The sequence below is a fragment of the Protopterus annectens genome, chromosome 7.part0, assembly GCF_019279795.1.
Source record: "Protopterus annectens isolate FY-2018-M chromosome 7.part0, PAN1.0, whole genome shotgun sequence".
Classification (NCBI taxonomy): Eukaryota; Metazoa; Chordata; order Ceratodontiformes; family Protopteridae; genus Protopterus; species Protopterus annectens.
In genome coordinates this window covers 880393824-880419935 of record NC_056739.1, presented here as the reverse complement: position 1 = coordinate 880419935, position 26112 = coordinate 880393824, and the positions used below count along the sequence as shown (strand labels likewise).

The window sequence follows — 26112 nt, the reverse complement described above, 5'->3', positions numbered from 1 at the left end:
GGATGTTCATTGCAGACAAAGACAGTTTATGCTTCAATATGGTAATGATATATATTGATATACGGGGTGTTTGTGACATTATCAAGAAGAACTGGGGGGTTCTGCGTACAAATCGCAGAATAGCAGAGATGGTTGGGGAACAACCTAAATTTACTTTTAGAAGGAATAAGAATTTAAAGGACATGCTATGTCATGACAAGATTATCAGGATAAAACGTCAAGGCACTTTTCCTTGTTGTCACTGCAAAGCATGCGATTACATCTATAAAGATAATGTATTTATACATCCCACAACGGGACAACGATACTACTTGAAGGGGTATGCAGATTGTAGAAGTATGAATCTTGTGTATAATGCTGTGTGTCAAATGTGCGACTCCTACTACATTGGTAAAACCAACTGTATGTTTAAGAACAGGATTTCTGGACACTTGTATGAAATTAGACATCAGAATCTGCGTAATGCCTTAGCACAACATATTAGTGAAAAAGAAGGTCATTCTTTTAAATTCATGGTAATACAAACGATTAATAAAACTGTTAGAGGTGGGGATGCTGTCAATGAAACAGAATACAGTGAAGCGAGGTGGATAATAAAGCTAGGGGCTGATAGGAGCCCAGGTTTAAAGACTGCTGTTCCTTTAAAACCTTTCCTAAAGAAAAGGAGGGTTAAATACTAGGACTGGATTGGACGGTGTGGTATTTAAATTGTATGTTTTAACTGTTTTAAGGTATCTGAGGAAGGGCTTGTTGCCTGAAAGCGCTCATGTGCACTTTTATTCATTTATTTTAATAAAAAGTTTTATTGTAGTTTGGATATCGCCTTGGTGTCTCTTCTTACAAGTTTTATTGGAGCACAATGATGGGTCAGAAGACTATCCACCATGTCAAGTGACACCATCCAGATACCCTGCAGCAGAGGTGGTGAGGCCTCCTGATGGATCACCGACGACAACAGATGTACCAATTGTACTGAAAACACTGATCTCCTTTTGAACCAAAACAAGCAGAAGCAAGCCCCATACCCTGCCTCTCCCATTCTGAAAACCGAATGGCCTCTATGGTGCAACACATTTGCACCCATGCACTCCCAAAATGTGCCAGATTCTTTTTACCAGGGTAGAGCACTGATTAAATTTGACCATTTGCAGGCTCAGCATGGGTCACATACTATAGTGAGTTAACATAACATAACTACCTCCAAGCCTCTGGGCCATACTAGGCCATCTCATCAACCCAAAGTTGAGGGCGACTACAAAAAACATCTCCTCATTACTGCAGAATGATAGCAGAGACTTTCTACTAGCTCCATGTTGCAGTTAACACCTAAAGACTCATTTAAACAGCCATGTTACTGGCCATGGTCATTTAAATGAATGCTAGTACTGCACTTCCACCCAACTGGCAACTCTTCTGAAGTGTCAATCACACACCCTAAAAGCTTGCATGTCAATAATGCAAGACCTCACTTAACAACAGGACACTTTAAATGATGATAGAGTTTGGCTGGACACACTGGAATTTTATAAAAGTCCTTATTCAACCCCCAAGTGGCCCCACATCTCAGAACTGCAGAGATACAAATGGCATAGTCACATTCTCTGGAGACCCAGTACTGTGCAGTGCTTACCTTCCCCTGACAATAAGACTATTACTTTCCCTTTTGGGAGTTGTCTAGCTGAGCAACTGGAAGAAAAGGGAAGAGGTTACGTAAACTCCTTTGAGGTGATGAAGGTTTTTTTAATATTCAGAAGATTATATTACATCTATAGGACCCGCGGTAGTGGTGCTGCGGTAGCGTTGTCGCCTCACAGCAAAACGTTGTCCCGTTCGATTCTCAGCTAGAGCGTCTTCTATGTGGAGGCATGCGTGAATGGGCGTACCTTCGTTGAAGGTTGTGCATCAGGGCTGGTAACTCGGCACGTAAAAATCCACTACCAAACATTAGCGGACCGGAGTTCCGCTGCGGCGACCTCTAACCGGGATAAGCCGAAAGACACAACAACAACCAATTACATCTATAGGCCTGAACAAGCAGCAATTCTCCCTTGAAGAGCAATTCTTTTTTAAATTAGAAATCTAGGAAGCTTCTCCCCAGCAAAATCAAGACCTGCCTTCAGAGAAGCCGAATCATTCAGGATCAAGTCTGGGCATTTTTTTTTATGTCCTGGTTTACCAAGTTGGTGATACATGGATGGGTCCATAGTTTTCTGGGTCTGTGGTGAGACTACCCTTGTGCAGGGGCACCACTACCACAGTACGCCAGAATCTGGACAGACAGCCTGTAGCTGTGTTTAATACTGTTTATTATACACGCAGATATATTGTCAGGTCCACTGAAGCAGTTTAGTCTTGGAGAGAACCCTAAGGTTCTGATTCCTGGTAATGATGCAGGAGGGGATTCCTTAGATATGGTCAGAGTAGAATAGCTTCTGGGAAGAAGTTGGCAGGAAAATATACTAGCTAATATGTTAGCAATATCCTTTGGACTTGCGTGGGAGAAACCATTTAGAAAAAGTTTGGAGCCATGATGCAAGTCATTTCTTAGTTTCCTCACATAGCTGAAGGAGGACTTTAATTTTAATTAATCCTTAGCCCCGGTTGCTACCTTGAGCTCATATGAGACACTGCTAGTCTTAATGGTTACCTTCAGCTTCTTAGTAAGATTTTTTGATAACGTCTTCATAATAAGGACTTCTTACCTAAGCTAAATTGAAAAGTTTCCGCCTCCTATTACATAGCTTATTTAAACTGACTAAATGCCAAGGTGGTTTTATTCTTGAATCTGACACTGTATTTGGTTCTAGTATGGACTATTAGGTCACTGAATTTATCTAAATGGGCATATAGAGCCTTGGTGTGACAGAATATTCATGGTCCACTGAGAATTTTTCATGGGTATATTTGGAGATTTTATCATAAAATTTTAAGAAATTTGTTTTTTTGCAACCTCTAAAGTAGATGATGTTTGTTATGAGTAGTAGTGGAAGTTCTGAGGGTAAGGTTGACCAATCTGTGGTCAGATTAAACTAAGGAGAGGATAACCAAAGAAAAAGAAGACCATGGAGCTAAGTTAGTAAGAACTAGATCCAGAATGTTTTCATCTCAAGTGGGATTGTGGGCAATGTGTTCCTATATGCTTTTGTTAACCCAGTCTAAAAATATGTTAAGCACACCCTACGTTGGAGGTGTAGGTACTCCAGTCTATGAAGCAGTAAATGAAGTCACCAAGGAATAAAAGTACCATGGTTTACAGAGATATTTTCAAGAAATATAATGACATTTTCATGACAGTGAAGAGCCATGGGAGGAGATTAGTAACAAGCTGTAAGTTGAAAGCTTGTCTTCTCAAAGCTGGGCTGAAGTTCATTAAGTTCACTGGGGGAGGGGTCACAAGTGATCAGTTATGAGGGGATACAGTCCAGGATGAACAAAGACTCCACCAAAGTTACCAGTGCGGTCACTAGCATGGTAGGCAGAGAACCCCAGCATGAATGTATGCTCTCTTTTCATTTGAGCCATGTTTCGGTAACTACACACATGTGGATATGTTCCTGATGCAGAAGCACCTCCAAATCAGGAACTTTAATGGTATAACTCCTAGCACTAAGAATGGCCGCTCAGATCACACAATCTGAGATTTGTTACATTTGCTAGACTGGTATGCTCATTAGGTAAACTCTACCTAAAAATAGCACCATGTCAGATTTACTGTGTTTTTTTTTTTCAAACTTAGTCTGTAATAAAATATCCAGGCCTGGTGTGGGGCCACCTTAGAGGAAAATAGTAGATATTATAGTAAGAGTGCAGTAATTACTGCTCTTTCTAGGACACAGAGCACCACTGCCTTAGCTTTACAACTGCTTATGACTAGATAACTTCCTTAAACCTATTGTTTTAAATAACTACAAGTTGAGCTGAGTGCACAGTCATAGCAATTGTGGCTGTACAGTGGGATAGGATGGGTACATACATTTTTCCCTAGTCAGTACTGGTAAAATATCATCATTCCCCTTATTCTCAGTGTCTGACTCCAGTATACGAAGGTCAAGTTTACTTGCTCAGAGCTGCACAAAGCTATGCAGAGCTGCTGTGTTGTGTGGACTTGTAGAGTTGCACCTAGTTGTCTCCAAATGTAAAAGCCTCTGCATTTCCACAACAGATATCAAGGGAAAATGAGCAACCTACATGATTCCATCTGTGACATGTGCAAATATCTAGCTAACTTGAAGGTGTCCCTTGCCAAACCCCTACCACCCACTCAAACGCAACATACAGACAACACAACTGTTACACTCTGATGCCTTCTATAACTCCTAAGATTAGGTATCAATGAAAGTTCAAATATCCATTCACTATATGCATCCCTTCATTAACATGTCACCCAAAAAATAAAATCACACAAATCATCGGCTAGAAATGTCTTAGTAATTGGTGGCTCTATTGTTAAGCACACTGACTCTACTCTCACTGGGCTGGAAAAAGGAAGAGAGTTACAGTTAACAGTCTCTCAATAGCCCATACTGCAGCCATTTCAAAGGCCCTAAAAACTCTAACAAAAAGAACAAGTAAGACATGCAAGTTGTCTATGTTGGTGTAAAGGATTTGACATGGAAACCTATTAAAGGATATACAGGAACTTGTTACACAAGCTGCAGTCAAAGAAAAGACTCTGGTTGCCAGTGGTACCCTTCATTTACCAAGAACTACACCTAGATACAAAAAAAAATTGGCTAAGTAGTTTCCAAAGCTTCTCCAGTGCCTAGTCGATAAGGATGAGGTAAAACTGAAACGTGAAAACAGGGACAGAGCAATGAGGGTTCCAAGCCCCAACGTGTCCATATTTACTGACCCTGTCTAGTGGCAGGAAAGAAAACTTCGATGTTGTCTACAGCCTATGTGGAAATACTTAACTCAAAGTGTAACAGGAAGGGGGAAGACCCTAATTAATCCTTATGAGTGGCTGGTTTGGAAAGCATTCCTGTCAGCTTGTTGGAAAACAGAAATAGACTTTGGTAACCTATCTGCCCCCCTAAAACTATTCCAAGGTACTCAGGTAGCATCTCTGAAGGAAAAGACCAAGTTAAAGATTTACTAAGCATCCATCTCAGTGACACCTTTCATCTTTCCCAGAGAGTCCAGGCAAGTGACAATTCCTTGGAGAACATCCACAGTAAGGGGGGGGGGGGGGGGGGAAGTCCCAAGAAACCAAGCCTAAAAACAAAGTTGTAAGGAAAAAGACACCAGAATGATTAAGAGGTCTTTCAACCAGGTAAAAACCCCCATGGTTCCTATGCATGAAACCAACATACAGAGACAAAAGGTAGGCAAGGTATAACTTTACAAAACATTCACATGATGTTTTCCCTTCCAGTTTAAGAGGTACTGGAGTAAAAAGAGATGTCAGCCAAAGAGTATTCATCCCAGGATCATTATAATTCAAAGTGGAATACACAAGACTGCCAGGCCTCATATAAAAATAAAAACAGGACTAAACATCCAGTCCACAAATCTCTAAATATCAAGATAAGTGGAAGTATTAGTGAAGACATCGGTTTCTATCTAAAGGAGACAAGAAACCATAAATTACATTAAAAAAAAAAAAAAAGTGTGCCCCAAAAATAAATGACGAGGCAGAGATGGTCATTAGAGCAAAAGAGAGAATTTTCTCTACAACTCCTAAAGAGCCATTTGGCTGGGCTTAAGATGACTATCTGAAAATGGGTCACAAGTAACTACAGAAAGAACCCAAAGCAGAAAAGTTGCCCAAGAAAAGGGAAATACTCCACAGCAGAAGGCAACATACCTTAGGATTGATTAGCTTCCACAGAAACTGGTCTCAAATCTCTGAAAGCAGCCGATTGTCAAGTACCGCATAGCACTGCCCTCAGGATAACAGATATACAAAAGGATGTCTGCAGCAAATGGACAGCATGGTGGCTACCACTGCGGACAAAAACAAATAGCCTCTGGAACAGATGGGAAACAATGCAGGTCTGTGCCTAAATATTTAAAAAATAAAGGCAATCAGGCTCTTCAGCAGGATTTAGGAGAAGATCACATATAAAGAGCTGCTCTCTAGCTGAAACACCTTAGTGTCATACAAAGCAATACAAACATCTCAAATTGTGGATATGGCTTGGCCTAAAAAATCTCTCATTTCTGTGAAAAATGCCTTACTCTGGGAATCTGAAAAGATGACAACTTTAGTATAAATTCTAGTGTACAAGTGCTCATCTTTTACTCATGCAAGTATTTACTACTGCCACCCACAGGTCACATAATTCTCAACATATGAAATGGTACCCGTAGCACCCTTCACCAGACATTTCTTCATTTTACTTTCACTTTTTTCCACCTACTCGTTCTTCATTCAGTTGCACTGCTGCCATATGACAACCATCATATTCAAGTCCTTTTGTTCCATTCTTTTAAAGAGAGTAAAAGAAGTACTTTGTTTATGTGAAGTGGAAGATAGTTCCATAGAAGCTGTTTTCTCTGTGATGCATTTCTATCCTTCCACCATGTTCTATTTATTTTGCAAAACAAATTGAGATCTTGAGTCGGTACTTACGATACCACTGGATATACAAATCTGTAATGGATTCAACAAGTCAGGGGCTAGTGAAGCTCCATATGTGAGGCAGCAGTTGTCTCTCAGTAGCCTGTATGACAGTGAGACAAGGCTTTTACATGCATCATTTTTTTATGATTTAAGGCCTTAATTTTTATTGATAAAGCATTGTGTTTTTTCTAGTTGTGACAAGTGTTTGGACACCTGCATATCGAAAAGGGCATTATGCTCTGTGTTTGGCCCAATGAGTGTCAAGTACTCCAAAACAATCACCCTCCTGAACCTGATGCAGTACCTTTAGGTATAAGATGTGCAATGAAAACAGACTTCCTTATAACAATGTTTACATTGTGATCAAAGGAGAGTTCATTATCAACATAGGTTCCCACATCCCTAACTATGGGATCAAGTTTCAGGGGTGCATTATCAATGTGAAAGTTATTAAGAGGAGTCATGCTTAAAGGATACATTTATACACTTCTTGGCTTTTAGTTTTAGCCCATGGATTTGACATTAGCTATTTGACTGGGACAGGCCCTCTTTGATGGCACCAAGTTTACAGTAGTCTGCCAACTTGGTCAACCAGAAACCCTTAACATTAGCTTTGACCTCTGAAAAATAAATGTCAAAGAAGAGCGAGTGGCCCACAGACTAGACCCTGCAGTATACAATTAGTGACAGGTCTTCTGAAGGAGAAGGAGAGAGAGAGAGACAGAGAGACACCCAAATTAACTTTGTGTGTTATATATTGGTCATCCAAATTACATAGGGATTGACATTTAGCTGGGAAAGAGTTTATCTGAGATACCAGAGTGCAGGATGGTGTTGAACATTTTCGCAAGGTCTAGATATGCAGTGTGCACCATTTTATCCTTGTCCCTTGTTTTAGTAACTTTTTTCAATTAAGTCAACTGAGTTACATAGCCCCTTGATGAATCCTAGCTGATTTGATCAAGAGAATGTAGGTTAATTCCATAATGATCATTTCCACACCCTTACAATAAAAAACTAATCAGGCTTATACGTATATATCTATCTTGATCCACTGAAGCCACACCTCTGTGTAACTTGTCAACTGAATCTAAGGACATCTGCATCAAGGATGCTGTGAAATTATAATAATGCAATAACAAACAAAAAATGGATTTTTACAAGCATAGTGAAGACATAACACAAACAAATATAAGTAGAATGGCAATAGTAATTCACTTCAGCTTGCTGCACTCAGAAATGTGCACTGCCTCCCAAGAAGTCACACTGATGATAAACAGTGATCATGTAAGTGCCTTTTGTTTTCAAACAGACTGCATCACAAAAAGGCGACTTATTTTTGGTGAGACAAAGTGAAAGAATGAAATACAACAAACTGGTTGTTCTATGTTTCAACCTGCTCACAGACGCATGCAATATGTCCTTGATAATCTATATCAAGTATTTAACAATGCCCTTTCCTTTCAAACTCAACCTAACTCCCCTGACATACACTTGCACAGAACAGCCACTTTCAGTATAAACCTCTGATGCTTGATTGTAATGTTAAAGATATAATTGATCATATTAACGAATTTCAGCTTGTTGTTCTATGACAGAAATATTGCCCTCTAGACAAGCCGTATTAATGACATTTTAAAACTGATCACTTAATTGCCTTTTGTTATCATATACTGAATGCTCTCCCACATAGAAAATGCAAAGTTAATTTCCCTGTACAACTCTAATGTTGTTTGTGAAGAAAAGGAAAGAAATAATGACCCCACTCTGCTCTCAGAAAGAATACACAAAATAGAAACAAGGAAACACAGGTAAACCAAATTGCAATAATCAGATGTAATAAACAGAACATGTGAAATAAGCTGGTCCATCAACATGCCTATGCACTTAAACCACTTAACACCTTAATCTGAAAGGATGATCAGTGTTACAGACTCAAATTATGCACTTTAATGCTCTACAGCACTGGTTACAAAATAAAAAAATGTACTTTTTCCTGTGCTTTCTATGAGCAAACTTAAAAAGAAATGCCCAGATAATATGAACTCAACTATGCGCCTTAGTTTCACAAGTTAGTTAACTGACGTCACCAATGGAACTCAGGATCATAGTAGTAGGTGGGGAAAAGACAAACCAGGCTATTCCTGTGACTGCTATAGTAAAGACTCTACAAGACAGCAAGTCCTCAATGAGTTTTTTTTTTTAATAGCTGCTATGTCTTGCAGTCTGACCAAACATCATAGCAGATCAACTGTGCTATTATTAAATATGATCGGTAGGGATAACTGGATGAATAACAGCCTGAATCTGGGCTACTATTAACATGGCCTAGCATTTTTGTTTACTTGAGTGGCACTCCTGCTCAGTAGGATAGCTGAGGTTACTGAGAATTGCAGCTAAAAAAATTCTGCCAGCAACAAACAAATTAAAATACATATAAAAAAATGTTTTGTTGAAAATGTAGAACAGCTGCAGCCCAAAAGCACCCGTTGCTATTGATATCCTCTATATAGTACCTTATTTATTTTTTTCCAGATGAAGTGGCTCTGCAACATACAAAACTTCCAATAGTGAAAATTGCACATTTTCACCTGACATTTTTAAAGCATCCATGCAAGACTTACTACTCAAGTAGTACTTCAGCATTCTATATACTTTCGTCTGTCTCTTGTACAACTCCTGAAAACAACCGCATCAAGAATGGCACAAAGGAAAATGAGGAATTGCTTTACAATAAAACAGGACAGACAATGGTAATAGAGTGTCTCATCAATGAGGCTTACTTGAAGCTTAATTTCAGTGAAACACCACCAACCAGTATTTCAAAACAATGGTGTTCTCTGATTTTTCTGGATCAATGCCTAAAAGCCTGGTAACATACACTTGTATTTTATACAGTTTTAAAATGTGTATTACTAGCAAAAGAAACAGCCACTGTTAATTGGAAAGCAGGTGCTTCCTCAGCACATAATCCATTCACTAGACCTGTTTCAACAGATTCAGTTCTGCACAACATTTCAAGATTAAGAGAGCTGGAAATGGATGATTAGGTTACTCACTAACATTACAAATGGTAAAAAGAAAAGAAAGTTATGGTTAATAAGAGAACATTTTCTCCGGAATAATTACCACTCAAAGTAAGAACAGTGAAAAAACCCGTTAACATTGGGGTTGAACACTTGAGGTTAGAGGTAGGATGAATACTTAAGACTAGCTTGCAGGTTTTTGGTAGTCATATTACCTGCCTAGAATGTGCAACATACTGCCTACATCTTCTATCATCAACTGTAAAATAATTGAACACGTTTCTGCAAGAAGTATTGGAAATGTTCTTAGATCTTTAACTCCATCTACAACGCAAGCTTTACAAATGATACAATACAATTTACAAAGAGTATACTACTTGCATCAGCCAAAACATGACCAGCCAACAGCATTCATGGCTACAAAACAGAAAGATGACAGCAAAAAAATTAAACAGCATTTTTACAAAAAACAATGCCCCCCTTTTAGTTTCTAAAGGGTTGAGATACAATGTCACCCTTTAACAATCAGCTGAAAATGCTGTTGACATTACAAGTCAGAGCCATTATAAGGTCTGAAGTGAAACTTCTCTAACCAATACATAAGGTTTCCTATGACACAAGAAGTTAAATACTAAATGTGACATTTTCCTCTAGAGATGGCAAGTTATTTTGATTATACCATACCTTCAGAACTGTGTTGACAAGCAGAAGCAGCAATTCATGGTTTTCATGTAAAAACAAAGAAACTGCCAAGTAACCTAGAAACAAATTAGAAGCATTATTTACTTCTTAAGTCCACATCACTGCAGTTTAACCATTAGTGTGCAACAAACAACTTCAGGAAAGCATTGTTACAAAAGTTATTACCTTAACATGGTCAACATAGAATGATTTACACTAGCATAAAATCTAAATTCTTAGAGCCCTTGTTAACATTACCAGGTAATACAATTATTAGCTACTGATAAACAGGACATTAACTATAATAGATTACCAGATAGTTATACATATTTTACAGTATGTACACACATTTTTCTATAAGTTGTAAAATAGAAAAGCCCATTCTTCAATAACGAAGAGAAGTAAGCTTCTGCTATATGTTTGAAAAGTTTGTAATTAACATTTAAAAATGCAAACATTTTGCCACGGATCTTCACCACTGAATTTATCTACTTGTATGTTTTACTAATGATATCTATTAAGAATTAATTTATACTCATGTGGAAAATATAGAATTCAACTGCAATATAAATTGAAGTGATTAGGTTTACTAGTGAAACATACAAGCAGATATTTATTAGAAGCCTGCCATTTATATTTGTTTAGAAAATGCACACAATTTCAAGAGCAGTACAAATTAAAGATAGAAAATCAAATCTGACTGCAGGGCAGTTTACAGTAGTTACTCATTCACTTATGAGTAGCGAACTGAAAGAAGAAAAAAAAAAAAAGCTGCTCATAGCTTCTCAATAATAAATTACACAGCCAAAACTAACTAACTGAACTGCCTAATACACTTGTTTAACAATTTACTTCATTACTGGGTTGCATTACAGTGCTTAAAAATTTATGTCGGGTACATAATTCTGACTAAATGACAAAAACAGTGGCGTTCGAAAGATATGCGTAGAATGGGCGTGCCTTTGTTGAAGGTTGGGCATCGAATTGGCACCTTGGCACCCATAAAAAATCTACTGCCAATCATTAGCGGACTGGAGTTCCACTGTGGTGACCCCTAACCGGGAAAAGCCGAAAGAAGAACATTTACAAGTCTACCTACTGATATGTCAGCACTCAAAAACGAGACTGCCAACTAACTGCAGGGAAAAAAAAAAGAAGACTTAAAATTCAAGAAAACAGCAAACCTTGAAGATTACTCTTCTACTTCTAACAACTTTTTTCAGGGTGCAAACCTCAGTATTGCCATAATGTGAAAAAAACAAAAACAAAATATTCCTGGAAATTGCCATCTCGGACTTTGTATACATGTCTGTTTTTGTCCATTTAGTCTGCATGTTTTGGGGACTCAGTCTAGCTGGTCCTGATGTTTCAAATGGTTACCATTTTGCAAAGGATGCTGCAGAATAAATTGCTTCAATAAAAAATGGAAACTGCAGAAAAAAAATTTTCTCTATTGAATTAACTGCCAGATGCTACATTAAAAAAATAAATTAAATGCACAGCATTTAAAAATGTTACTAAACCACAAAAGACAACTAGATGAAACAAAAACATACCAACTCTTTTTTCCAGAAGACTTCCTTGCTGAGCTAGTTTAATAGCATGAATATATCCAAATGAGGCTTCATAGCCCAACATTTCACAATAAACAAGTCTCACTATGCATTCTTTCATCTGTTTCTGAAAAATGAAAACAATGTTTTAGATGTGAAAAAATATTTACAGTGCAGAAATATTTCAATATCATGACAAGTTTATTATCCAGATCAAAAGTGGAAAAGTCAATTGCACTCCTCATGAAATTAATCACCAAAAAGCAATTCTTGATCAAAGGGCAAAGCAGAGCTCCTAAATCACTGTTCACTATGGCATCATTAGCACTCTTCTATACCATGGAATAAGTGGGTATAAATACATATTAATCATCCATTGTGTTACAATACAGAGTAAACAAGAGGGATAAAAGGACTCATTCAATTATCATTCAAATAATTTTCATTTAAGTCACTTTATATGGATCACTGACTCTAGTAGTTTACATCAGAGGGTTAAAAATAAAAGGTTACGTTTTACCATAACTTGGCATCTGTGTTGTCTTCCTTCATTCCTCCATATGATAAGATCTCAGATCCAGCTTGGTCACATTCCACAGACTTTGATCAGACTCTCAAGCTCCTCCTTCCTACCCATAATGCTCTACATCCACCCAAACACCTCAGTTTGAGTTTGCCGATTTCATACATCCATCACCACCATACAGCATGGAATGGCAGAAAAGGCTCAGACATGGGACCTAGGAGTCCTTTCATAATGCAGGTTCCTCTAGAACAAAGGAGGCAGGGGGATGGTGGGAAAGTGAGGAGGAATGAAGGAAGACGATACAGATGCCAAGTTATGGTAAGACATAACCTTTTAATCTGTTGTCTTCTTCATTCCTCCTCATGATGGGGTCAGAGTCCCCAGATACGTAGATCCCAGTTGGCCTTCATGGAAGGATATGCTGGAGCACCCTCAAACCCAAGGAGGCCCTGCACCTAGATATGATATCCAACTAGTAGTACGATAAAAAAAGGTGGGACTGTTAGACCATGTCTCTGCCGCGCAAATATCATCAATGGAGGTTCTAGCATAGAAAGCCGAAAAAGTAGCCATAGCTCTGGTGGAATGTGCTTGGGAGGTCTAGGTAATTCCAATCCTTTGGATGAGTGAATGTATGAAATTAAGCCAGGTACCCAATTGGCAAAATGAATTTTAGACACCACTTGTCCAAGTCTATTAGATGAAAAAGCTACAAAGAGCTGATCAGACTTCCTGTGTTATTTGGTCCTGTACAGGTAAAAATGAAGTTATCTAATGTCTAGAAGATGGAGAACATACTTCCTTTACAGAAATTCGGAAAACACTGGCAATTAGATGGATGACTGATATTGTTCTCGGTGGCCACATTGGGCATAAAGGAAGGAGTGGTGTGTAAAGACACTCTGTCTTAATGAAAAACAATGTTAGGAGGCTTAGATGATAAAGCTTGTAGTTCAGAAATCCTCAGTGGAAGCTATAGCCACAAAAAGGTCTGTCTTCCAAGACAAAAACTTAATGTCGCAACTTGTTGCTGGTTCAAGGGGTCCTTGGGTCAAAGCCTGCAACACAAGAGTGAGGTCCAAAGGAGGAGATGGGTCCTTGACTGGAGGCCTTAATAAGAAAGCACATTTCATGAAGGACTGGCATAGCCTAAAAGTGAACAGAGAATGGGATTGACTTGCAGCTTAAAAACTGGAAATAGCAGCTAACTGAAGCTGAACAGTTGAGAAGCTAGCACCTTCCTCGAATAGGGTACTAAGAAACAAAAAAACGTCAGAAACTGGGGCTGAAAAAGGGTCAGTGCTTCTGCTCATGGCCTAAACAACAAATCTCTTCCACCTACTGGTGTAGACTGTTTTGGTGGAAGCCTTTTGTGAGTCTAGAAGAATTTTTCGGACTAGGGAATTAAGCCTGGATTGTCTCACTAGGGCTGGAAGTGGAGAAATCAAGCATTACAGTCAGTCTAGTCAGTTTGAGGGCATGAAGATTTTGATGCTGCATCCCTGACTGGCGAGACAGGAGGTCCTGTTTTGGTACCAGAATCCAAGGAGGATATTTTAGATGAAACCATAGGAGAGGGAACCACACCCGATGAGGCCAGATGGGGGCAATGAGGATAACAGAGATCTTCAGCCTGCTTGCCTTCTGAAGGAACTTCAGGATGAGAGTAAGAGGACAGTAGGCATACAGGAGACTTGGGGGGGGGGCAATATCAGACTACTGAATCCCTCGGGAACTTCCCCAGAGGAGAGATCAGAGTGAAGAACTTGCTGCATTTGTTGTTGAGGGAAAATGCAAAGCAGTCTCATCAAGGTTGACACCAATGGTTGAAGATCATGTCCGCCACTGATTGACTGAGGGTCCACTAGTGCAGAACCAGGAGCGATCTGCTGAGTCAGTCTGCTAATTCGCTGGTTTTCCTCAGGATACGCTTTGCAACTATAAGGCGGTTTGAATTTATCGCCTACTCCCACACCCTCATGGCCTGCATGCACATGGGGTAAGAACAGGTTCCTTCTTGTTTGCTGAAGTACCAGACAACAGACATGTTGTCGGTGTGTACTTCAATAATCCCTAATGGGAGATCATCCTAAAAGGCTTGCAATGTTTGGAGGACTGCTCTTATCTCTAAGACATTGATATACAACCTGGTCTCGGTAGGGGACCAAGTGCCTTGGACCAACTTCCCATTGTAATGCCCCCCCCCCACCTGAACTGAAGTGTCCATGGTCATGGTGACTATAGGGAGAGGTTGTTCAAGAATGGTCTGCCTAGAATGAGATTGTCTGACTGTATCAAACAACTGTGGCGATGTTTGCAAATGGGAGTCAACCTAATGTGAAGAAACCGTGGCTGAAAGAAACAATGGCTGAAAGACAATCGACCATTGGGTCTCTACTGTCCACTGGAGAACCCGCATGAAGAATCTGGCTAGCGGAACTAAGAGAATAGCTGCTGCCGTGGATTCTAGGGCTTGTAAGACCAATCAAGCCAGGGGTCCTGTTCAGCTAACAATTCCTGCAGTTGATTTCTCAGAGTAGTTACTCAGTGTAAAGGAAGAGAAACTATCTGATCCCTTGTGTTGAGCTGTGTACCTATAAATTCTAGGTTCTGTATCAGAGTCAGATTGGATTTGCTCATGTTTATGGTGATGCCCAGAGAATGTGACAACTGGATTAAGTAATCCCTGGCTTGGTTTAGCCAATGCCTTGTGGAAACAGTCAGGAGCCAATCGTCCAAGTATGGAAACATCTTGAATCCTCTGAGTCTCAGGTGAGCCGCTACCACTGTCGTGCATTTGGTGAACACCCGGGAGGTTGTGGTAAGCCCAAAGGGTAATGCTCTGAACTGGTAATGACCGGCTCCCAGTCGGAAGTGCAGATATCTCCTGGACCACCTGTCTATTTTGATGTGACAGATCTCAAGAGCGCGTAAAATCGAGCACATCCAGTCCTTGTGCAACAGTGGCAGAATGGACTGAACGATAACCATTCAGAACCTTGACTTCTTTAGATATCCGTTCGGCTTGTTTAGATCCAGGATGAGTCAGGTCCCCTGTCTTTTTCAGCACCAAAAAAGGGGGAGTAGGTTCTGAACCCTTTTTGTTCGTCTGGGACTTCTTGGATGACTCTTTTTAGCAACAGTTGTTGAATTTCCTGTGATACCTGTTCCCTTTGACCGAGCAGCACATCGGGAAGGCTTTTGAAGTTTGGGAGAAGAAGAGAAAAAGGGAATGCAATAGCCTCTGGATATTACGCTTGGCACCCAATGCTTTTGAGCCAACTGGGTCCAGACTTATGGATGCAAAGGTTGTCGGCCCAAGACTACCTCCATAGATGGACAGTCAGGCAGCACTTCAGGAGCACTGGTAGGGCTTATTGGTTAAGGATTCCCAAAAGCCCTAGTTCTGCTGACCCTCTCTGCCTCTAGGGCGGCATCTACCATCAAACCCTTCTCCTCTGCCTCTAGAGGAAGGTTCTCAAGTGGATCCTGGAAAGGCCCTTGGGATTTGTGAAATCGCATTTTGCCACCAAGCTGGTTCCTAGAGAAGGACCTCTGGGGGGTAGAAAATTTGATTCCAACAGCAGAAAGGGTCTTCCCATCCTTTTCTCTGCGGGTTAACTGCATTTCAAACTGATGGCCCAAAAGAGAGGAGACATCATGAGAAGCATTCCTGAATGCTGCCTTAAAAGGCTCTGCAAAATGACAGTCTCATCCAGGCATGCCTCCTTAGGGAAAGTCTTGAAACAGCTGCTCACAAGGTACCCTCCTTGATTTAGGAGATCAACCTCATCGATGAGTTGGCGACAGAGTGGTCAGCTTGGGAGAAACTTTCTTAAATTCCTCTGCAGGCATGGACTCTTGACAGAGAAGCTGAGAGTTCCTTGATCACATCTCTCTGAAGCCAGATAAAATGAGCGGGTAGTTTAACAGCCTCAGTGCAAAAGTGGTCGAGAAGTAAACACTCTTCCCAAACCTCTACAATGCTCTGGGCTCCTTGTCAGGCAGATGGACATCAGCAGTTTCTTCTGCCACCACCACAATGGCATCTACTATGAGACCCTTACTCCAATGTGTCCTATCTGCAGGGCTTACCAGAAACTATCAAGTCATTTGGGTATGGGCTCAATGGTGTTCAGTTCCTTCCATGCTCGGAGGGACACAATCAACCAGCATGTCTGCCGGGGGGGTGGGTCACATAGGACGTAGATGGACCTGTCCCAAATGCTTTTAAGACAACTGACTCCTCAAAGGATGGAAGTTGGGCAGACAACCCACCTTTCTGTGTCAGGATCATTAATATTTCCTCAAAGGAGATGTCTTCTGGTGGGGATTGGGGGTATCCTTCCCCCTCACTGAAGTCAATGTCCTCTGTTAAAGACTCCAATGGGGAGTCAACATGCCTCCTTTTGCACGGTTTCTTCCAAGGGACTTCCTCAGCTGGTTACTCTGGGAAAGTGTTGGAAGAAGGGGATCCCTCCTGACCAGGGAGTTCCTAGAGGCTGCACAGGACAGGAAGACTCATAGCAGGATGAATGGGATCAAAGCCTGGATCAGAAAGGGATATGGGGGTGGACTGAGGGACATGTGTTGTTGGATCTCCAACTTGGGAGAAACACCTCTCCACTATCTGAAAAGCTGAAGTCCTTTCTGTCTCCCCCAAAGCTGAAACCACAAAGGGAAAACAGGCAGGACTCACCATGGATCCATGACCTCCAGAAGGGATCAGACCCGAAATGTTGAGTGCCGAGGCACCTACGGGAAGTGATAGCTCCGGGAAAGACAGAGCCAACTGCAGTCCCCCAGACCCAGCACCAACACCACAACTCCGATATCTGCTCTGCTATGAGAGAACTGGAACAGGGACAGTCAAGGGAATAGTCAGTGTCGAGGAAGGGAGGTTCCCCTGTACCGAGTACCACACACATGGCAGTCCCGAATTCTGTGACTCAGAAACAGATAGCCAGATCGGAGGAGGAGTTCTGATGGTATGGCCAGGGTAGCTCATGGATCCAACAGGTGATAGAGCTCAGACTACCCCCGTCTGGACATGGGCCTTGAGAAATCTCATCATCCTGTCCATATCTTCCTTGGACCAACTTCTGGAGGACCTTTACTGAATCTGACGAGGGACGTCAGGAATGTTTAGATCTAGGAGAAAGGGCCAAGGACCTTGTTGAAGCCCTCAAACCCAGAGACATTAGATCCAACATAGCACCTGACGTAGGTGGAGGAGAAATGGTAATGACATCTGCTAGAGCCAAAGAAGCCGATGGATCCGAAGGGGGAGGCAATTTCTTTGGGTCCAAGGAAGTTGGATCCGACTATTTCTTCGACTTCTAAGTCTCAAGAGAGTTCCCTCAGGGAAACAAGGACAAACCTCTTTTTTTCCTCTTTGGTGGTAGCCGGTGAGGAAGAAGATGAAGCCAAAGAAGGTGTTGGAGCCTCTGGAGCCGAGGAGGGAAGAAGGCCCCAAAGTATCAATTTGTTTCTTCGGTCGTATAACAGACATGGGTTAAATGAAGCACAAACTGAAAAATCCACTTTTAAATGATCAGCACCCAAGCAATATATGCACTCCTTGTGGGCATCCTGGTTGGGGATTATATCCCCACAAAAAGTGCAGCGCTTGAAACCCGGTGAAGGCTTGTCAGCCATGACCAGAAGCCCACCAAAAACAAACTGTCAAACCTAGCTGACATAACCTAAACAAGGTTACTGACACAGACCTAACTACGAAAACTACAGGTAAGTTTTATGTCTTTAAGGTCTTGAATTTTTTAAAAAGTTTAGAGAAAAAAACGAACTTGCGAAAGATGTTTTGTTTTTTTTTATTTTTTTACAGGAAAGATCTATCACACATCACATGCACACTAGACTGAGAAAAAATAAAACACGGAGGATTTGCACTACAATTTAAGCAGAGTTTAGCAAAAAAATCCTGAAGGAAATTACCCCACAGCTTGAGAGCATGAGAGCCACGTCCGGATGCTAAAGCAGCAAATGAGATCTGGAACTATTCCCGTGGATGTACAGTATTATGGGTAAGAGGGAGGAACATGAAAGTCAGATCCAAGTCTGTGGAATGTGGTTGAGCCAGATCCGAAGGTCAGATCCCAGACCCTATCATGAGGAGAAATGAAGAAGACAACATCAGATCTATGAGCTGCTTCAAAAGCTTAGTGTTGCAGGCCTAGCTTCCTGAATTTGTCATTTTTCTACATTCTGTACCAAAGAGCAAGTCTCTCAATCAGATGGTACATCCAAGGTTGCCCTTCTAAAATGGTTGGGTCTAGTGGCCTTAGTTGGCTTAAATGAATAACAATTATAAGAGAGAGTAGTTCATCAGTTAAATTCTTTAGTAAATATGTAGTTTTACCCATAAGACAGGGAAACCATATACAAGCAATAAGTTTCAGTACACATGAAGTGATTTTTGCGTGTGTTGTGGTGACATTTTCGTAACTACTTTTTGTATCACAGCATGTGGTGCTTACAGTTTCAGAAATTATTCTTCCCACCTACTACTACAACCATAAGTACTACTTTTTTAGAAAAAAATAATCATAAAAATACTTTTGTTTGCGAAGTTGATGGCACCAACACATTTAACTGAACTTTACCTTCACTGACATCAGCATAGGAGTAAGCATGGGGATACGTCCATAGACTTTGACAGAGAGACTACTGATGTATCCAGAGTGAGTCCATGAAAGTCTAGGGATATATCCCTGTGGTTAGGTGAAGAGGGATACCAAAAATTAAATGTGGGCATTTTGTTCATCCCTACTCTAGCCCTGTTGTGATGCCACTGAGGAACAAAGAAAATGTATTTTTCCCCTCAATAAAACAGATGCAAAGCTTTCTGTTAAGAGACGGACTACATAATTAGAATACCATAGATGAAAACCCATTAACGGACTAAACTATTACAAGCCCTGATGCATGACGAAGTGTCAACAAAATACTTAAATGTGAGGTTAATGGTTGGGATCAATAAGTTCCCCAACATTTATACCAAGCTTAAAACATATCATGAGTAATTCTAATTTCCCAGCCTGGTCCATGCTTAACTCAGCAATTGCTCTACTACAAACAAGCAAAGCAGATGCAGAAGTGCAACTTGACTCAAAGGCCCAGCTGCTCATGCTTACGGATGCAATGACTTCACCTTTCAACTCTTCCTTCAATGACCCATCCAGTAATGCCTCCAATGCATGGTGCATTTCATCAGACATTTTGGAAAGGGATGCAATGCAGTTCAGTGCTAATAAGGATAGAGTGGTGAACATGAACACATTTCCAAACCTGTTCACTACTTCTGACTTCCTGTGTGATGGAGAGAGAGCTAGAGTTCAAGGAATTAGATTCTCTCTCATCAATATCACAGGAGGTACTGGTATCCAGTTTGGGAGGCTCTACCCAAATTAAACACACACTAGTGGACAAAAATATGGTCCACATTCTATGGCACTAGGAATAATTGTATCTAAGTTCTTGCAAGCGAATATGTTGTCTACTTTGAGGATGTCCACCAAGGGCAGAACCAACCAGGATAACTTGCAGAGTAAATATGCAAGCTTCCTGCAGTAATGAGCTAACCTTCTTTCTGCTATGCAAACTGCAGATACTCCCCAAAGCTGGAGTCTTCAGGAAGGGAGAGAGGCAAATCAGACTATTCTTCCTCTTGAAAATCCTCATCTGGGGAATGTTCTGAGGACTCTATGTTTTGTCTTAGACAGAACATTCCTGGGTTTTATCATTGTGGTAGGTCAGAACCTGAAGAATACATCATGCTTTTGGTTGGGCACCTGGGAGAAGATTGCAGGGGCTCTGGGAAACCTTGGCACTGCCACTGGAGGAGCTGCTGCTAGGGAAGCTCTACACTGGTTTGAAAGTTCCAGGAGATGGAGACACAAGCACTACTGTCAATATGGATGGAAGCAAATTCAGTATGACACAGTCAAGGATGTAACATATTAAGGATTCCAGAGGAGCAGTACCAAAAACCACGGTATCATCCCACTTTCGGCACAATGGGCATTTAAGAGACTGGACATCAAAAGGGCTAGAAATGATCAACAACTGGGATAAATCAACAAGACTGATTCTTCCTGAGGAGGTGCAAGGAAAGAAGGAATCAGATGCAATTATGCCCTTACTTACCAATGTCAGAAGCATAGCCACTGGCATTTTATTGGCCAGAGCTGGCTGAACAAAATCAAGGTCTGGAGATGAAACCATATGTGCCAGAAAATCACAGCCAGTAAAATAAGAAGCTCCAAGTAGAAAAATATACGTCTGATTCCCCAGAATAGAAGGGTTGGGGAAGTAGCTTCCTCTTTCAGCCCTAGCAATGGCTTACGACAGCTTTTTAATGGCAACAGTTGGCAACACTATGGTCTGGTGAGAGAAGAGACCCAAGTGTGTACAACTGAATCTATGGTTTAAGGATGCACCAAAGTGACTACAAAAGGGATAGATTTCATGGCCAAACACATGGGACTTTAAATAATCGGAAATATCTGCAGCAAACTCCTCATCAATTTTAGAAGCAGAAAAAACTGTCAAAGAACTAAATGATGTAAGAGAAATATAACAAGACTATTTTAGAAAGTAGAGACTAACTAGTGAATGTTAACGGTCGTTTACAGTGAGAGGTCTAAGAGGAGTCAGGCAGCTCACCAGACTTTAATTCAGGTTAAGAAGATGACAAAATCTGAGCAAGTAAGTAACCTTTAGTGAAATCTCTTATTGTGTCGCTTATTTAATTCTGCAAAACTAGAACAACAGAAGTTGGTTATATACTTCACCTGAACAAAGGGTGAACCTAATGGTACACTTCCTAAACAAAGGCATGGATATTGTCAGGTGAATCAGTCTATGCTCAATTGTGCATGAAGTAAAGAAAAACACTTTCTCAGATTAACTTTTACTAAAACAATGTTGTTGACTAAAAGGTAAGAGAAAGAATAAGAAAATAGAAAACTGAGTACTCCAACAACAAAACAAACACAAGTTCGGTTAAATTCTAAAATGTCTGCGAAGGTAGCCTGGGACTGTTTTTTGAATATTTTTTGTGTAAAAAAGAAAAACCTGAAGAGTGCAGCATGCATGATATGAAACAGGAAGGTCACAAGCAGCATGGGAAAGTCTTACTCGCAGACATTGCCAAAGATGAACCACTGCTTATCAGATCTTTATACAGTGCATCCTTTAAGGACTTTCTATACCTAACCTGGGATTTTCTATCTTCACAATTTATACTTCGTGCATTTACTCTGGCTGCTTGCACTCATTCCAAGCTAATTTTCACTCTTGCATTTAGTAGTAATTGTAAAAAATATTTTGCTGCTTTAAAAAAAAAAAAAAAGCAGTAACATTTTTAATTGAGAAGATGTGAAATCAGAAATACACCGCAAACAACAGGCAGTAACTTTACAATGCCTTAAATATCTATATCAGTCTGAATCTGTGGGGTAACAAGGATGAAGCCCTGGAGAAAAGGGTCTGAATAGCAGTCCCAAAACTGGAGGAGCCCGTCATTAGAGGGAGAAGAAAGAAGGGTAATAGCCTACTCACCTTTCCTAGAGGATGGCCCAGGGCTGCACGCACTCAGTAGTACACCGGGCAAGTGCTATTTCTCTGATAAGACACAGGGGAATAACAACTCATGTTTTGGGGTTAATGGGCAGGACTGCTTGATGACAGTGTCCCTTGCGTAAATGAGGAAACGCCCACTGTGGACAGCTCATTGCAAGCCACCTTCCGTCACATAGCCAAGTGTGCATACAGATATTAGGGCTGGAAAAAAAAAAATCCAACCACCCCAAAGGCAAAATGATGGTTCCACTGAGCAAACTCACCTCAGTGGAGGAGTGAATGAATGGGGAATTTGGGCTGACAGTCAAAATGCAGGAGGGATAAATAAGCAAAAAAAATGTCTATACCAAGGTTACTCCCAATTTTACAAATGAACATTTTATTAATAGAGACCAAATGAAAGGAGAAAACAAATCATAATAAAAAGTTATACAGTCTTACCAGTGTTGTATTAGGGGATGCAACTTGTTCTTTCAGGGAAGCTAGCTCTCTCCGAATTAATTTTTCTTCTTCCTGAAAAATTGCAAAATTGTTTTATGAAAACATGCAACTTCTCACAATTGTTACTTCTCCCATTTTTCAATCCTATAAGACATGCCCTTGCACACAATATTAACATACAGAAGGAACATTTGTCAAGAACCTTGATCCCTCACTGCCACAGATCTGAGAAGACAGACATGTATGGTGATAGCACTTCTAATTAATATGCAAACCTCTGCTTTCCATTTCAAAACATACAAATCAATGTCTATGAATTCTGCATAACACTAAACTTTACACAATTCTTCAAATACTTATTAGGTATACCCCATACATCAAAGCTAATGTTGACATACTTAATGTATTTATTCAATTGTTAACCAAGCAAAACCTTGATCCCACTGGACCCTTTTCTGTCATGAGGATCATATGACAAACTATATATATGCGTGCGCGCGCACACACACATACACACGTGTGTTTGTGTGTACGTATATAAGTGTATATTGTATACACACATATTATATACATATAAATATGTACACATGTATGCATATATTTACACGTGCATATATATATATATATATATATATATATATATATATATACACACACACACACATACATACACATATATATGACACACACACACACGTATATAAACGTACATATTACATACACACAAACCTGTATAAATGTGAATCTGTGTATACGCATACACACATTTTATACATACACGTATATATATATATATATATATATATATATATATATATATATATATATATACACACACATATACACACACACATATATACACACACACACACACACGTAGTTACCTGCTAGGGAAGTATAAACTACAACAGTGAAACAATTATATAAGCTTCAATAAAAGGCACATATTATTGTAGCACATTTGTTATTCACACTGTGAAAGATAAGGCACACAAAGATCAAAAGAATGACCACACAAGAATTTATTTAAAAGTCACATTTGGACATTTAAGAAATTGTCCAGTTACCTGAAGATTGAGAGGGGGAGACTGCAGAGGTTCTGAAGGAGCCCCAGCGAATGCCACTTTTATACAGCATACAGGGGGGAAGGCTCATGAGCAATTCATTTTTTCCTCTTAGTGGGGAAAGAGTGCAGTCACAAAGGTAGCCATTATGGGTAAAGTATGAACTGCCCATCCCCCTGCCATAGTGTGCCATTTCCATTGCATAATTTTCATCACAACCATATTTCCTGTATACCTAAATTTTCTTCTTTAATATTTCTTAGTCTTCGGAGTCCCGATTTCTCTACTAACAACATACAAAAAACTTTAATAACTTTGTGCACAGGAACAGGCGTTTCCATGTTTCTTCTTTTCTGCAACCTCTAATAAGCATAACCAATCTTCCAGGTGAAGCCCTAAATTCTCCTTTTTCTACCTAACCTATATATTTTTCCTTCTTTCTTACAGGCAGCTTTCCAACCAGATTCCAGAAAAAAATTTTCAAGTGTCTTCCACTACCATTAACTATTCTTTCAATTAATCAACCTCAAGGTTTCATAATCCCTTCAACATTTACCTACATTTCCACACCTAGGTTTCATAATCCCTTCAACATTTACCTACATTTCCACACCTCCATTTTGCCTACTGTCCTTCGCATCTCTTCAAGAACAATCTTACCATCACACTTCCATCTCTCTAGGTATGCAATGCTATATACAACACTGGTTATACCCACAGTACATGTGCTTTCCATCCGACACCTGGGCAGATGAAAAATGAGCAATAATTAATTTTCTGTCCCTTCTAAAACTATAACAATACCTAGTACATACTAATTTAAACATGTGCAACCAGGTAAGCACACTGGTCCATGGACCTTTTTCATATTTAAAGTGTAGTTACCACTTTCAGAAGCATCTGTGTTTTACAATTCCTTTAATTTCTAGTTCTATTCATCTTGTAGTTACAAGTGCTTTTGCAAAATAATGAAGTTAGTGTGTTTGATTTTTTTTTAGTGTCAACTGTTTACTCTTTCTATAACCCCACCCACAAAATGATGTCATTGAGTATTGGGCAGTGATTTACATATGACTACCATGCATTATGAGTAAGCAGAAACAATTAACTTATTTGGAACAGAAACTTACAATGTGGATTGACTACTATGTGTAATAACTGTTCATTTTCACAGCGAGGTGTTTCTCCTACAAGACCTAGTTGATAAAGCAACTTTCTAGCAAGTAAACAACTATTACTGATGCATTTAACAACAAAAATATAGCAGTCTGTACATTAATTTATGGAGTGAGGCATTGTGGGTTTGGTCTTTCATGATGTCATGGCAGGCATTTTCATCTCTGAAAAAAAAAATCCAGGAGGCCGCTCTTTTCCACAAAATAAATTGCAAAAATAACGCACTTTATACAGGATCAAACTGTACAACTTTTGATGTAGAAAGTAAGGTTAGAGCTAAATTCAAAGGTTTGTTATTCATAACATGACCAATACACTTTAATAAAAATGAAGTTGGACAGTATGCCTTCCTCCCAAAAAGGCATCAAAACTTTCTCATAAAAATTATCTTATTTTTTTTTTTTCAAATACCTTTAATCAATTTTTGGTTCCATCTTTTGTACGGAGGAATGTTCCCTAAATTATGATCTACTTTTTTAAAACCTTTACTTCCTCACCAAGTGTCACTCTAATACCTTTAAACAACTCTGTCAACATTATCAAAAGCCACTGTATCATATCAGCAGGGCATCATAACAGGGAACTGTCCCCCCTCTGAATATTCTCTCCCCAACCTTTCCCTTCTTTTTGCTACATTGAGAAGAAAATAATTTAACACAGACTAAATACTAAAGGAATAAGTGGAGATGCAGGTTTAAATTCCTCTTAATTTCCAGCCAACTTACTAATACATTTACCATGATAGTCATTACAAAATAAATGTAAACTTTACACTGTTTTTAACTTCATTTATACCATAAAATTTCAAAACTTTCTGCAACTACTTAAGCTTGGTGTCCAATGTCTGTGCTAGTTCAACATTCAGCATGCATCCCAAATGTTGTTTTTATTATAATCTTCCAAAAAATTATGTCTTAAATACATCATGTCCTTCATTTCCCTGCTCTACCTCTTTCTTTTCTATTCCTCTTCAAAATAGTCTCGACTAACTGTAGTATCTTTGCAACTGTACTATTTAAAATTTGTAATAGTTTCCACTCCAACTTCCATAACTCCACATTTCATAACAAAGAATCAATCCTACATACATTTCTTTACTTACCACCCATTTACCACTTTAATAACAAACCTTAATGGCGGTGAATTGCCTTTTTTTACATGAGAAATACAAAGTTGTTTTTTTTTTTTTTTTGCCCTTTTCTGCACCTTCTCTCCTTTTGCTTAAAATGTCTTCTCCTCTCCTACTTTTCAATTTCCCTGCAATAAATTCCTGTTCTTCCCCTATGCGTTTATCTTTCTTCAACATTTGCTCCACCATTCTTTAGTTACTTTATCAGCAGCTTTTCCATCATAAAACAATACATTTCTTCTTTCCCTTTTAACCATATATTTTTGATTCAAGTACCATTTATGTTTCTCCATCTCACGGCTTTATGTAAATTATAACTACACCCAACAGCACCTTTATACTGTTCTT

At 39.6% G+C, this 26112-nt stretch overlaps 1 protein-coding gene across 3 annotated transcripts in view; it reads right to left on the bottom strand.

Moving 5' to 3' along the window:
- AP4E1 (adaptor related protein complex 4 subunit epsilon 1) overlaps positions 1-26112 on the bottom strand; it is a 564842-nt gene that overhangs the window by 519449 nt on the left and 19281 nt on the right. For all 3 annotated transcript variants that reach the window (XM_044077456.1, XM_044077457.1, XM_044077458.1), the window contains exons 2-4: positions 22396-22467; positions 11829-11952; positions 10276-10349 (exon numbers count right to left, since the gene is read on the bottom strand). In XM_044077456.1, the coding sequence (XP_043933391.1) occupies positions 10276-10349; positions 11829-11952; positions 22396-22467 (270 nt within the window). The remainder of the gene's footprint in view (positions 1-10275; positions 10350-11828; positions 11953-22395; positions 22468-26112) is intronic.